Below are 15534 nucleotides of genomic sequence, written 5' to 3'. Positions count from 1 at the left end.
AAGCATTGAATAACATTAACCTTCTGATTTTTGTAATCTGAGGATAGCCACCCCTCCTTTTTTTATTTTTATTTATTTATTTATCTTCATAACCGTCGTCGAACAGCCGACCCAATTTTGGTTTTACGACTACTAATGTTCAACGCCGTAGCCTTGTAACTTCGAACCAATCCAGAAGACAAGGAAACTCCTGGATCCAGAGGTATTGATTTGTTATGGGAACATGGATGACTTTGCGACTCGACAGATTTAACGTGCATTAGTCACCACTTACTACACGGGGACCACTACACTATTACACTATTAGTCACCACTTACTACACCACTTACTACTCTTCGGCTGGCAGGGATCCAACCCACGAACTCTCGGACATGGGTCCAGTGCCCTACCAACCCGGCTATCCCGGCCTACCTTCCTTGCTTATCACTTTTCGAAAATTTTATGGTCAAGTATTTGATATAGAGGAGGGTTGATGATTATTTTTACCGTTAAAGTTCTTATGATGGGCTAGTGATGTGAAAAAGTTTGAAATATGGACACTTTGATAAAGGTAGGGTGATTTTGGAAGATTTTCCCTTCATAAATTGTTGAGAAAAATTAAAAATACTTCTATGTTTTTTTTGCTCAGTTATTTAAAATTATTTTTATGTATTCCTTCTTGTAGCTTTCCACTATTTTTGATAAGCATCTTCTAATGAAAAAATATTACGCCACAATTGGACTAAATGTGGTTGGTAGGGAGATGTCAGAAATACCATCGCACAGATATACCTTGTACAGGAATACCCCTTCAGAAATACCTTCTTCCAAACATTTTCTCGTAAGTTTCGGGACCTCCTCAAGGGGAAATCTCCTTAAATTTTTTTGAGGGACAATAGAAGTGAAAAGTTTACATTGATGAATAGTTGTAACAAGATGTGATGTTTAAAGGAATTTTCATCTTTAAACTGTATATGATAAAAAATAAATAAAATCAACAATTTTTTCTGTTTTCACTTCTAATTTTTTAAGAAAAACTTTTTTTCAAGCTATTCAAATTTCAGCCCCCTTTTCCTCTCCCAAATATTCCCAAACAATAATCCTAAACATCCTCCTAACAATGTTGGTTAAAAGGGGTAAAAGGGAACCCTAATCTTCCAAATTTTCTTAAGAGGCCCTTGGGAATTTCTTATTATTTATGGGTTTTTAGAGGAAGAAAGGAGAAGCTATAAACTAGCGTCTGAAATAACTCAGAAAATTCAGAAAAAGGTTAAAAAAATTGATTATTGTCATTGATTTTTTCACAAGTTGAAGGATTAATTCTATCAAATCTTCCTACTTGTAAATTTATAGTTTTCAACCCTTCTTGCTCCTCAGAAGACATTTAAAGGTCATAATAATCGCCATCTCCTTCAGAAATAAGGATTATTATAGTTATTAAATTTCGGAAAAAGTTTGGCGAAAAAAGTTTGAGCGATTATCTACGAAGGATTCCTACTCTCTCTCCATAAACTTCTTTTAGTCAAAACTACGACAGAATATTTCTGTTATAAGATAGTGTTAGGGGGAGGAACAGGAAGAAAACACTGAAATTTCATGAAAATCATGTTAAAAAATTGCGAAAAAAAAATCAGAAAAATAAACAATTTAATGATTTTTCTTCTTTTAACAGTTCAAGACAGAAAAATTCCCTCCTTAAAATCTCCCTTCTTGATCAAACTGTTGATGTTTCAGAAGTTCTATCTGCCGCCCGTTAAACAAAACTCATAAATAAGAAATTATTTTTCCTCTTACCCAATCAAATCCACGACCGTAAAATTATCGAAAAGTCTTAATCATGGGCTGTTTTTTTCCCTCCAAGAGACGGTGGGTGATAAAGACGAAAAGGGTGTCATGTTCAGATTCAGGTTTGGTCACTAAAAGATAGAGCCCTGAAAGTGGCTTGGTTTGGGTGATGATGTTCAGATTTTGGAAGTTATTTTGCGAGAAACAAGCATTTTTTTGGCAGCGCAGTGTAATCAATATCTATTTTTTTCTTTTCTACTTTATATATAAACAATCAAAGTAAGAACAATGAATAAAAATTAATAATCATGAAAAATTCATAATCATAAAAATTAATAATCATCACAATGAAATATCAAGAATGAGAAGAAAAAAATTTCCGAATATAACCAAAATCTATTATTATTTTCGCTGTTCAAACACCACATATTTTGATAATCAAAATATATTTGTAAATTTTTATCAAAACAAAAGTACGGATCGAAGTAAATTTTCATTATATGAATACCATTGAAGAATTTTCCATCGAGGATTATCACTAAACACTGGGAATCACTGCGCGAATCACTGCACTATCACTAAACTGTACACGCGAACAGAATCGTAGCCATTAAGATGAACTTCTGGAAATGTAGAATCGCTGTCACTTTGAAATAAGCAGGAACTCACAAATATGGAACAGATGGTCTTTAGAGGCATGGAATTCTCGAAAAGGGGTTAACGAAACATTTCTTTTTTCTTTCTTAATGTTTTCTCCATAGTCGCACCATTCCAAGAGTAAACACGAGAAGAGTTAGTAGAAAAGGGGAATAAACCATCTTCTTCGTTAAGATGAGTCACTGACTAACGCCGAAATTGATAAATTTGCAGACTATGCTTTCAAGGTTCATCCAAATCCAATTAATTTCGCAGCATTGGCAATGAACTGCTAAGCATTCTCTGTGAAGTCTTCGATCCGTTCGTTAATAGGCTCAAATCTTCTAACATAGTAGAAGTGTGTTCTTTTAGTTATTTTTTTTTTTTTTTTTTTATGTTTTGAAGAAGCATTTAATATTATCCTGCGCCCGCTTCATCAGTTCTTAAAATCCTGCTCGGCTTGTAAAATGATGCAGTCCGACCGAGAAGGGAAACAGACACAGGATTTAAATTAAATCAGAGAAACTTTTATTTGATCATTCTTAGTTGAGTGGGAGCGAAGAAGTGATGTTTACTCCATCAGCAAACAGTCTTTCTGGTAGGGAAAATCTTGCAAAAAATCCTAAAATGTCTCTATTTAGGGAAAAGAGGGAAATCTCAGAACTTACAATTGGTTAATGAACTTGCTCGAGTGATTCCCACGGCTTAAAAGGGAAAAAAGATCTTTATTTAAATGTATGCATACTTTGGCTAAAAATAGATTTAGAAACAGGATGTGGCTTTTAAAAGTGTGAGAAAGTATTTCAAATAGAATAATTAATTAGTAATAAAGTAGGAGTTGTTTTATAGCAAAGAAACTAACATAAAAAGATTAATAAAAGCTTTTTATGTTACATACATTATAATTTTTCATTTTAAAAAAGATATTTAGATTCGATAAGGGTTTAAACTCTCTTTGTATGAAAATGATTGACTATTTTTTATTTGCTAGAAAATGATTGCCAAATTTATAAAAGCCATTCGTATCAGAATTAATATTGAAACTTAAATATATTGTTGCATTGTTGCTTCTAATACCACTTACTAATACCAGCAAGCCTGATATGTGAAATCAAGCGAATTTAACGCAGAGGGTGCGTTTCTTACTTCTTAGTGGCGCCATCTTTGGCCAAGAATACGACTTCCGCCATACACACGTCACATCCAGTTAATAGGATGGACTCATTCATACATCCATTTATCCCAGAACCATGTTTTCTCCATCAGTATTAGATTCAGTTATTTTGACCAGAACCAGATAATCTCCATCAATCTCCAGCACAGTACCTCTAAAGATATGATTTGTTATAGGAATATAAAGGACTTCGTTATCCGACAAATTTAAAGTGCTCTCGCCACTCTTTACTACATGGGAAGTCATTGGCCAGCGGGGCTCGGAATCATGACATCTTGGACATGGACCTAATGCCCCACCAGCCCGGCTTAAAGCGCAAATATGAATAATGGAAAATGCCCTTCACTAACAAACAGTACATAAAAATAAACATGACAATGCTAAGAAAATGAATATATTAAACCTAAAAGTAATTATATTACACCTAACTGTATTACTCTTAAATATAAATAATCTAAATTAAATCAGTGGACGCTTACAGACTTTGTCTATGGGTCTTTTGCGCAGACTAAAGACAAAATCTACGTTTGATTCTGCAAGTTTATTAATAAAAATGCCCATAAGACCCACAGTCCAAATATCAGGATCATACCACAAGCTGTTTTGAAGTTACGAGAGAAAGACACAGTGATAAACTCATCTATTTATCATTCTAGGTTTTATTGTCAAAATAATAAAATCAATGAAATTTTTCATTCTTGTAATCTTTGCTTTATTGGCCTTACCTATAGATAGAAAATATTTTAATAGATATACTCAATCATGTTTAAAATATCTCTAATATTCGATGGACGAATGCCTGCACCTATCTTCTGGCTATGAAACGAAGTTCTTGAGGAATTGTTGCATAGGTTAGACCTAAAATTCCTTCCATTATAGGTGCTTTATTTTCTGGTGGCAACACTTCAAAATTTTGCATGATGGCGACAAAGTAACTCAGGATCTCTATGTAAGCTACAGTTTCTCCAGGACATCCTCGTTTACCTGCATAAGGAAAAATTAATTAATACAATTATATAATTGTAATCTTAGAGACAATTTTTTTATCAAATTGAATAAGATGCATTTTTAGAGTAACATATATTTTTTGAATTTTTTTTAAATTACTATTTTTAAACTTTTTAAAAATGTTATAGTTAAAACTCGATTTCTGAAGGTTTGTTTTACAATGAGAAATATATGCATCATTTATAAAAAAAATAAAGAAATTATGTATTAAAAATAATATTGAGGTTTCAAAAGCTGAAACACTATTTCTTTCTTATTAGCACTATTCAAAAATGGTGAATTTCCTAACTTTATAAGTCGTAGATTCTTAGCAACAGTTGTCGTAACTTTGTAACATGCCAAGTTAATTTGAAAATGTTACCATTATTTTTACTTTGTTCGATAATTTTCCGATTTTAATACAATCAGTTATCATATGTTTAAATCTTGTATATTTCACTTTTTAACTTTCTTACCATAAGAAAAAGGGACATAACTTTCTTGCTTAACATTAACTTGTTTGCCGTCATTAGATAAAAACCTTTCTGGCATGAATTTTTCCGGCTCCTTCCAATATCGTGTGTCATGATGGAGACCCCAATTGTTGCCAATAATAACGGTGCCTCTTGGAATGTCGTAACCCTGAATTTTAATATCTTCTGATGCTCTAAAAGAAAATTAGTCAAATTGAAATGTTAATTAGGCAGAACACGAAAAAACTTAAGATTTACTGACAATTTTTGTCATTTGTGAAAAGTGATCATTATACAAATTTGTGATCACTTTTTAACACCATCCTAATAAGTTGGGAAATTCGAATCTGCTAAAAATAGTGAATAAATTGTTCTTGGGATTAAATGTTTTTTGCTTGGTGGTCGGTAAGGATCAAGAGATTGGCGATCGCTGATCTAGATCCTATTCACATTATTCACATACATTTATAAGCAAATCACATTATATTTATGTTTCCACAATAAGCACAAGTCTGATAAATTGTGCATTAAGGATTGATGCCCATACAGTCACCATATGGACTTTTGAAGCCTATAAACGCCCTTTTCACATACCAGCATTTATTTTTTTTTCTTCAAATTTTTATCGGATTCGCCTAATATATATATAATATTTTCAGGTAAATACGTATAATAATGCAGGTAAATATGTATAATAATGGCACGTATATTAATGTAAGTAATACTGCAGGTAATTTATTTTTAATTGTGATCATAGTTTTTGGTTATAAAAATAAGAATGTAAGTTTTTTTAAATATAAGTAAGAGTTTCTTCTCTAGTTTTCAAAAGCTGCGAGTATAAAGTAAAAAAAAGTTCTAAACTCAATAGAAACTACTTTAATAACATAATTTCTTGTAAATTAATTTGTTATTAATTAATTTAATTTGTTGTTAAATGTTTAATTAAGTATGTTAAAAACTATTGTGTACATTATTGTATATTGAGAAGTTATTCTGCTTATGAGCCCAATAGCAGAAATTATTGCATTGATTTACAATACCAAGGAAAAACTCTTAAGATTATCTGAAAAGAACGATGCGAAATATTTGTAATTAAATGCTGTATTTTAAAATGTTTTTAGATTTTAATCAGCAAGAATATCTGATTCTAAAAAGATGGTAGCATACAAGTTATGCAACCAACAGGATTTAAAACATCAAATATCGAAATATTATTTAGGCAAAAATTTATGCAAGTGTTAGACACATCAAAAAGTTCATACTCATGTCCAAAAGCAAAATAAATAATTCAATAAATTTCTAGAACTTTAATCTTACATTCTGGAGGTATTTAACGGAGCAAGTGTTCGATATCTTTGCTCCTCCATGATAACGGCAAGCGTGTAAGGAACTTTAAATCTCTCAGAGTATTGAATTTTCCCATCTCTGCCAAGGACAGTGTCCAACTCTTGATGGACTTTCTGTTGAATGTCTCTGTACTTAGCCATACATAACAAGAGCCAACTGAGAGAAAGACTTGTCGTATCACTTCCACCAAGAAAAAGAGCTTGCAAATTGCCACGAAGCACACTTTCTAGATAAATAAAGAAGATGCTTGAAAATGTTTTCATCAAAATTACAAAGTTTTATACAAAAGGATATTGTTAATCCTTTATCGATACTTGTTCGCGCAAATTGCTAAATCTAAGACAAGAAAGTACCATAGTTCAAGTATTTTATTTGGGACTGATAATAAAAAAATACCGGGTAATCCACATTGACTATCATTATTAAATATGTATTTTAATACTTATTGTTGGAAGTGAGAAAAAAATTATACAAATAATGTACGGCAAATTAATAGTTATCGATAAATAAACAAACACATTACCGAAATCAGAAAAATAACATTTTTGAAATACCTCGTGCTTAAAATATCCAAATTTATTTGATTGCCGACGAAACAATGAGGAGTTTTGGGCCAATTTTTAGAAACAACTTTAAAGTTCTACTGTTATTCAAATTAAACATCGATCGCGTTTTTTCCCCTCACTTACAAGGGAAACTAGGGAAGTGTGACTCGCCAATTTTGAAATAAACTAGTGGGATGTATGCCTTATGAGGAATAATTTTAGGGGGCAACATTCGTTTCGGCCCATAGAAGGTCCTATGAGAGATAAAAAATAATTCAATATGTAGAAAAATCGGTATTTTATTACTTCAGTGCAGACTATTAGTTATTGTAATTGTCTCATACTCCAATTAATTTTGTGGTACTTTCACGTTCTATATAATGCATATTTATTGTCAAAATTGATTTCGAAAATTTTATATATCTGTAATTTTTTAGAAAAACTTGTTAGGTTAATTTTAAAAAAAAAATTGACATCAAATTTTTTTAATTTTTTTTCTCAAAAAACTTTCTAAATTAATTGGAGTGTGTAATTGCAAATCAATTAATTAATTGAAAATTAATTAATAATTAATTAATAATTAATTACTTTTCTGATTAATTTATTACTCAGCAAATTAATTAATTATCCAAATAATTACAAATTAATTGGATTATAAGACAATTACAATAACTAATAGTCTGCATTGAAGTAATAAAATACCGATATTTCTACATATTGAATTATTTTTTATCTCTTACAGGACCTTCTATGGGCCGAAACGAATGTTGCCCCCTAAAATTATTCCTCATAAGGCATACATCCCACTAGTTTATTTCAAAATTGGCGAGTCACACTTCCCTAGTTTCCCTTGTTAGATAATAGTTTGTGTATCCATGATGAGTACACTTTTTTCCTTCAATTGTTGCCAAGTATTATAAAAATGTACATTATAGGTGGTATTGCGGAAGACACTAAGTATATATTTGGTTTCATACCTAAGCAAGGAAACTTCTGCATTAAGTATCAGGACAAATTAGCCTTCGTAGAGGACTTTTTAAATGAAACGAACCCACCTCGGCCACCTCATTAGGAGGTGAGCGCTCTATCCCCTGAGCCACCGCGAACTCTATCTATGTAGTGGTTCATTCAGAAATCACAAAATATTTTTGAATCTCCTCCCCTAAGATCTCCCAAAATTTTGGCGACCATTAATGAAGTTTGTTTTTTCTGAGGAATAATTTGTTGTAAGAATGTTGCAAATGAATCTTTATGATTCAATGGAAAATAACAATTCATGTGCGATGGTTTTTGTGTTGAGTTTTGTTTATTGTTTGATGAAAGGTTTCACAAAACTTTTGATATCGAAATAATTTTTTTTGACACTGCCTGGAATCTTCTTTTTTTTTTTTAAACATATACATGAGATTTTGTAAAAAAAGTAATGTATTCTTATTTTAAGCTTACTATTCTTATAAGGAATTTACATACGTGCGCAAAAGAAACCTTAAAACTTTTGATCTAATGATCGGTACTTCATGCAATGGATCTTAAACTTAATGGTTGAGGGGGGTGACCTCAAATATGCTAATTAATTTGCGAAGACTGTATTTTAAGTCACGAAATCAGATACAAAACCATACTATCTCTTATTTAACGCACATTTTTTTCGAAGGTTTGTGATCCATTACTCTCAAATGTAAGAAGTAGCAGTTAATTTAGTATTATGGTCTCAATTGTTTTATGTGGAGTGCGGTTTAAGTTTTCTTGTTAATTTCACTTTTTACGTGTTTCGCTGTATTTCGAGAACTTTTATAGTTAATTGGAAAATATTTATGCAAGTTATAAAAATTTTTTCAAAAATTATTTATTATTTTTATTATTTTATTTAATAAGAGTGAAAAATATTTTGAATAGCTGGGCGCAGAATTTTTTTTATATTTTTTTCATTAAAGTAATTTTAAATGACAGCGAAATTTTGGCAAAATTGGTCGACAAGTTCTTTCAATTGATGTTTTGAAAAGTCGTTTTGTTAAAATTTGATTTCTCAGGAGCTATTCGACCGATTTCACTCCAATTTTCCCATGTGAAATTACTTTCTTCAAAATGGTGTAAAGAATTATACACCTAGCATATCAATTTTTTTTTACCATTATTAAATAAAATAATAAATAATTATTAAAAACTAACTTATCCTTGGAACTGTTTAGGGTGAATTGAATTTTACAATTGTGTGCAAAATTTTTTGAATTTGCTTAAATAGTTTACGAGCGATAGGGAATTACACGAAAAGTAAAACAAACTGATAATGGAAATTAAATTGATTTCTGATGATTTAAACTTTCATCTTTCTAGCGATTAACCGCAATAATTATTCAATAGATTATGATAATATGTCTTTTTTTTTAATTAACTTGTTATCCCTAAAAGTTGGTTGTTATGAATTGTTCTTATTGCTAAAGTTTCAAAAAAAATTTAAGAGTGTATGAAAAGAATCTAAGCTAAACTACTGCTACTAATCCAATAAACTACTGCTAAATCTAACGCACTTACTGCATTTTATGTAAACTAAATCGATCATCAGTGTTACACACTTACCATCAAATTTGTTCCCACTTTCCTTGCTCTCATTTTTCTTAATTTCAGTCAAAAATTCATGAACAAAGTTGTCGGTGCTTCCGGGGGTATAAGTTTTCTTTTGTACTTCTACTTGTTCTCTGAAAATAATGTAAATATTTCAATCATGAATTTCCTGTATTTATAACTTACGATTACAATTTATTAATAGTATTCATTAGTACGATTTAATATTAAAATTGCATAGGAACCCACGCCTAGAAATGTCATCGTAGGCAGAAAGGAATGTTTTTCTATTATGTTCTGTTTAGAAGTAAACGATGAAACAGTTCAAAAAAGAAAAGCACCCCTAGAAGTGTATGACGTTACTTACGGGCATGAGTTCCTATGCAATTTAATCCTAATGATGTGCCGTGTGATGTGTGTTCTTGCAACATTTACGCTTCTACCTGATATAAACGAGAGCATTTCGTCAAAAAATAGACTAAAAATGTCATTAAAAAAATTGTTGCTTGGGGTGAGAAACCGATTGCAGATTTGAAACCATTGATACAAAATAATCCAATAAGTTCTTTTAAGAAATCTCATACGCCAGAGGGAAAAAAATTGTTCTAATGTGTTATCATCTATGGATAGAAGTTTATGCAATAGTTCCTCTATTTATAAGTGATTCATTACATATTTCAAGTATACTACATTTACTATTCCATAATTAATCTATTAGCAAGATTTGTATTAAAATAATTTAAATTCCAGCATCAGTTTAAATTATGTAAGATGCTGAAAAACCAAAACGTCTATTTAAGGATGCATTGCCTTACTGCTCCTTAAACAGAACGTGAAAAACAAGCAAACATGTTAGCAAGCCTAAATTCCTTAAAGTTTCTTTCAATGAGTTAAAAACTTTTAATTCTTACCTGATGAAATTATTGAAGGCTTCAAACTCCTTGCGACTTGTTGAAAGGGAGTTGAGGCTTACTTTAGAGAATATGTTGTGCAGGACCGGGAAGTAATGACTCCAATTTGCTTGAGAAAAATGCGAAAACAATTTATCCAAAGTATTGGTGACAAAATTTAAATTCTTATCGTTAAGTGGCAACCTTCTACCAAACAATAAAGAAGACATGTTGTTGGAGACACTTAATGCCAGAAATCGAAAAACATTATTTGGTTTTCCTTTAAAACTGTAAATAAGTTTGATAAAGTCATCTAATTCTTCCTAAATTTAGAGAGAAAATAAACTTTTATTTACTTTATTCATGATTCTTTATATATATATATATATATATGTTTTTTGTGAGATTAACTTTAATTAAATAATACAAGAACTTTTAAGCCTATAATCTGCAGGGCAAAGCAGTCTATTTATTCAACGTGATACATAATAATGTAATACTTGAATCAAAACAGTTGTTTAAAGTACAAGTAAGAGAAAAAAAAGTGTGTCAATTGATTACTTCTGAAAAGAGGAATATAATCACTGCAGGCCAAAAAAAAAAATATATGAACTTAATGAAACCATATTTTACATTGCATAAATCTATAGTTGAAATTTTTTTAATGTTATGTAAATGAAAATTATTCAAAGGAAAAATATTACTTAAAACGAACTATTTTTATTGTATTGTTTGCATTGCTTTAATTATTTTTCGTATGAAATTTGTCGTAATTAAATTTATTCTAATAAATTTTTAAGTTTTGTTACTTAATTTAGTTTTTAGACTAAAATTATCCGGATATTGTCCAATAATGGTGCTTTACTTTCTTACATATTTATTTTCTTTTTTCATATGTTTTATTACTTAATCTCTCGCCTTAATATCTTTCGTTATAATCAGTTCTGTGAAACTCCAAAAGCTTACGCTAAGTCAAATAATAATTAGGGCTGTGAAAAAATTTTGCCACCATCGGTTACCACAGTACATGGAGAAATGTTGCCACCATAATTTTATGGCAAAAATGTGCTGTACAAAAAATACCATTGGATATTCCTATGAATTTTAACCATATACAATATACGTATGGCATGAATTTGCCATACGCTTATGGTTAAATTTGCGATACGCGTATGTCAAAATTTTGCCTTGATTTATGGCAAGTGCATGGTACAATTTCACTATAGGCAAACCTCCTAGAGATATCCGATGGTATTTTTATCGCAATTTTTTCCAAGGGAAAGAACAACTTAATTTTAATAACCTATATTTATCATAAAATTAGTTTGATAATCACCATTTATTCATCATAAAACATTTAGGTAATATTAAATATTAACATGTTAAAAAATCTAATTTGATAATAAAAATAATAGTTAAAGTTTTAGCGGTTTTAGTCGTCGACTGACGTTATAATTGGGACAAGTAAATTGTGCTAAAAAGAAGGAAAATAAAACAATATGAGTCTTGCATGTAGGTGTATTTCATATGTAATTTAAGCATATTTATAATTAAAATACATTTTAATGATTTTCCTCAAGTAAAAGTAATTCTTACTTGCACGAGATATTCCCACTTGCTTCTACCTAATCCAAGGTCTCTCATTGCTTTAACAGAAAACCTACGCTGCTCTACCCACTGAGTATCGTTGACACTCGAAAATCCTTTAAAATGAGGATAAATAAAGATAAATTAAAGATAAAAATTAGAATACAAAACTAAAATGAAGATGAAACTAAAGTAAACTAAATGGATAATAGACCAGCGTTTCATACTTTAGTTATATGCCTGAATTTATAATTACTACAGAAGTGCAAATTTTTTGATGTATGAAGTATTGAATTTTAAATTAGAAGATTTTACAAAGTGGATGTTTTATAGCTTAATCATCATATAAAAGATAGAATTGGTTATAAACAATTTTACAAGTGACATGAAAATAATATCAGGGTTTACGAAAGTTAAAAATAAACTCATTGACAACGAAAAAAAAAGTAAAAATATCGAAAATACAAATTAATATTTTTTAAAGTTTCATTTTTTAAAAACAGACATTTTTTTAAAAAAAAGTTTCGTTTTCTAAAAACAAAAGGTAAGGCTTTTAAAAAAGTGAACTCTTAAGTATTTATTTGAATTTAAATTGTGAAATTAATGATTTGATTCGAGAACTGGAATAAATTAAGAGTTAAGTTATTTTTTTAGTAAATTTCAGTTCTCTTCTAAATTGAAAAATTTATCGAACTATGGTTCATAGTTCCATTATCATAGTTCAACGTTTAACTATTTTTTCTCACTCAGTACAAAATCGTTTAGCTTTTCTTTGGATTTATTAGTAAGAATAACAATCAAAATTTGAAAGGATCATCTTAGAAAAAAAAATTGAATACTAACCAACTCCATCAGGTAGAAAATCAAATAAACCTTCTGGGCGATTTAAAGTACTGTTTTTAGATAAAGCTTCTTTCACTGCTTCGAAGTTTCCAAGAATTACTACGTATGATTGTCCCAAATATACGCTGAAATATTTTTTTATCCATAATTAAATAAAATAGACGGAGAGTTGTAAATATATACATTTCACATGCATATTCAATTAATAGTGCTATCATTATGTTATTATTTAAAATGTATTCATGATATTTTAACATTTAGAGAAGTACATTCAATATTTTTGTTTTCTTAGACAATCATGAGGAAAATTGTTGCTAATCTCTCGCGGTGAACTAATAGTTAAGACACGGTTCCCAGTAGATCTCCCAAGTCAAACATCATTGATTGCAATCAGTGTGCGAGTGGGTGACCACTTTGATCAGTCTGCAAAGGGACAAATGCGCGGTATCGCTCCTTGTCAAACTGTTCTACCGTAAAGAACTCGATTTCGCGCACTGGTCATTAGGCTACATAAGCGGGGGAGGCATACATTCCGCAGTGGATCAAAATTGTGATGTCATGTCTTCGGATCACTCTCAGGGATGTTTCTCAGATAGTCGCCTATAGCCCATAGTGCAACGTTAATAAATTACTAGAACTACTATTATATCATTAAAGTATTAAAGAGTCAATTTTATTTTCCCTTTTTGTATTGCAAACAAAAAATTTTTTTTTCTTGCTGATATACAAAACGTCACAGAAATTAATACACAGTCTACGCTCTTTAATACTTTGACTATGGTAGTCCTAACAAAGAATATGGAGGGGGATTTCGACCAAAGAATATATATCACCCCTCTATATTCTTTGGTCGTAATCTGGGGAATATGGTCCTAATAGTTTGGCCAGGAAAGCTGTCCAAAGTTTGGACCCCATAATGTTATTTTTACGTTTTGCTTATTTCCCCATAACTGGTGACATTTTTAAGTGAATTAAAAGTTTTTTGTACACAATTAAAAAAATTAATTCATCACAATATAATTCCATGCAAAATATAACTTTAAGTATATATGCATTTTTTATTACTTTATTTAATAACTTTCGTAAAAATTATGCATTGTAAGTTATAAAATTTTTAAAACGTTTAAAAAGAATGTAATTTTAAATGTTAAAATACAAAATTTGAGCAAAATCCATCGAATAGTTCCTGTGAAATTGAATTTTCAAAAAGATGTATTCATAAAGTTCAATTCCACTCCTTCAAACCATCAAGATTGACTCCTATACGTGAATATCCCATCATTAGATCAAAAGTAATTCTGGTCAATCCATTGATTTATAATTTTTTTTTACTTACTGTATAAGGAAGATATCTGAAGTGTTATTTACCATAATTACTAATAGAATAGTACTAAGAGTTTAAAAATTAGGAGATACTATGTGAAGCACCTTTTGTTTAATTCGATATATTTATGTAGGGAATATTTAAAATTTCAATGTTTATGACGAATGTATCGAACACGTACAGAGTGTCACATAATTACAGCCCTTAATATACATATTTTCAGTCAATGTTAAAAGGAAAGTAAAAGATCACATTAAGAAGTGCAATTTAATATTAAAGAGAGGAAAAAGCAGAAACGTTATCTAAACCTGATGAAACATTAACGAAGAAGACAAGATTAAAAAACTCAAAACCTGTTTGTTTCTCAGAGTAAACTAAGAAAAAGTGTTAGGTGAATATTTTAGTTACTTTCAAGGCAATCCAACTTATTTTTATGTTTTTAGGCTTGATTTCCTGCCAGTAGTGATTTACCAGACTTAATGAAATCTTCGTTTTTTCCATGTTTACTTATTAATTTATTATCAACAAAGTGTTTGCTTTATTTCAATTTAATACTCAAAACATATTTTATTTAAAAGCAAATTCGATATATTATGGGTATAATATATATTCTTTTTAATTTTTGTCATTTATGAATTAAATTTTTTAAACTTTTATAATTTAAAATCTATTTTTAAATACGAATTGCTTTTGAAAATATTCTCAATGTATTTGAAAATAAACAATGCGTTTAAAATTCAAATAAAGATACTAAAATGAAACAAAATTCTTAAGATGAAAACAAAAATATATACTGCTAAGCATTTTTTAACATAAAATAGATGAGTAATATACCATATTTCTTTGATTGTATTATTCTGTTTACACAATATTGATGTTCTAAACCTCCCCCAAAAGAATGAAAACTATATATTTTAAAATACCAATTCCATAATCATATTAAATCAATTAATAGTTAAAATCTTCCATATTTTACTGAAATTTTGTGAATAAATAAATATACTGAATAACACTGAAATTTCTTACCTCATTACGTTGCCATATTTTTTACTCAGTTTATCAAAGTCACGAAAAGGTTCTTTCCCAAGAAATGGAAGGTATCCTAATATTGGTGCACCCCGAGGTCCTGGAGGCAGTTTGTATTTTTTTACGTTTTTATTGCGCCACCAATATACAAATAATATAATCACCATAATTGTAAGAATTCCATTTATAATTAAGTTACTGGAGGCATCCTTTAAATTTCTTAAATTAAATTTATAATTTTGAAATACATTTTGTAGAACATCCATATTTAATTTTAATAAATTTCTAAGAAAATAATTATTGTCTCATTCAACTTGAGAGTCAGAAATAAAAATATAACTTGTTTTTGCACTTTATATCGCGTTCTTATCGAAT

At 29.7% G+C, this 15534-nt stretch overlaps 1 protein-coding gene across 1 annotated transcript; it reads right to left on the bottom strand.

The window, feature by feature from the left end:
* Positions 1-4218: 4218 nt before the first annotated feature.
* Positions 4219-15534, bottom strand: LOC107438335 (cytochrome P450 2J4). The gene is made up of 8 exons (XM_016050607.4): positions 15160-15534; positions 12810-12934; positions 11976-12082; positions 10401-10702; positions 9505-9623; positions 6353-6608; positions 5039-5229; positions 4219-4559 (listed from the first exon to the last, which is right to left on the bottom strand). The coding sequence occupies exons 1-8, from the start codon at positions 15423-15425 to the stop codon at positions 4381-4383; spliced, it is 1545 nt and encodes a 514-aa protein (XP_015906093.1). The 5' UTR covers positions 15426-15534; the 3' UTR covers positions 4219-4380.

Source organism: Parasteatoda tepidariorum, chromosome 4, assembly GCF_982258835.1.
Source record: "Parasteatoda tepidariorum strain Cologne lab strain chromosome 4, Ptep-v5.0, whole genome shotgun sequence".
NCBI classification, from domain to species: Eukaryota; Metazoa; Arthropoda; class Arachnida; order Araneae; family Theridiidae; genus Parasteatoda; species Parasteatoda tepidariorum.
This window is presented reverse-complemented; position numbering and strand designations above follow the sequence as displayed.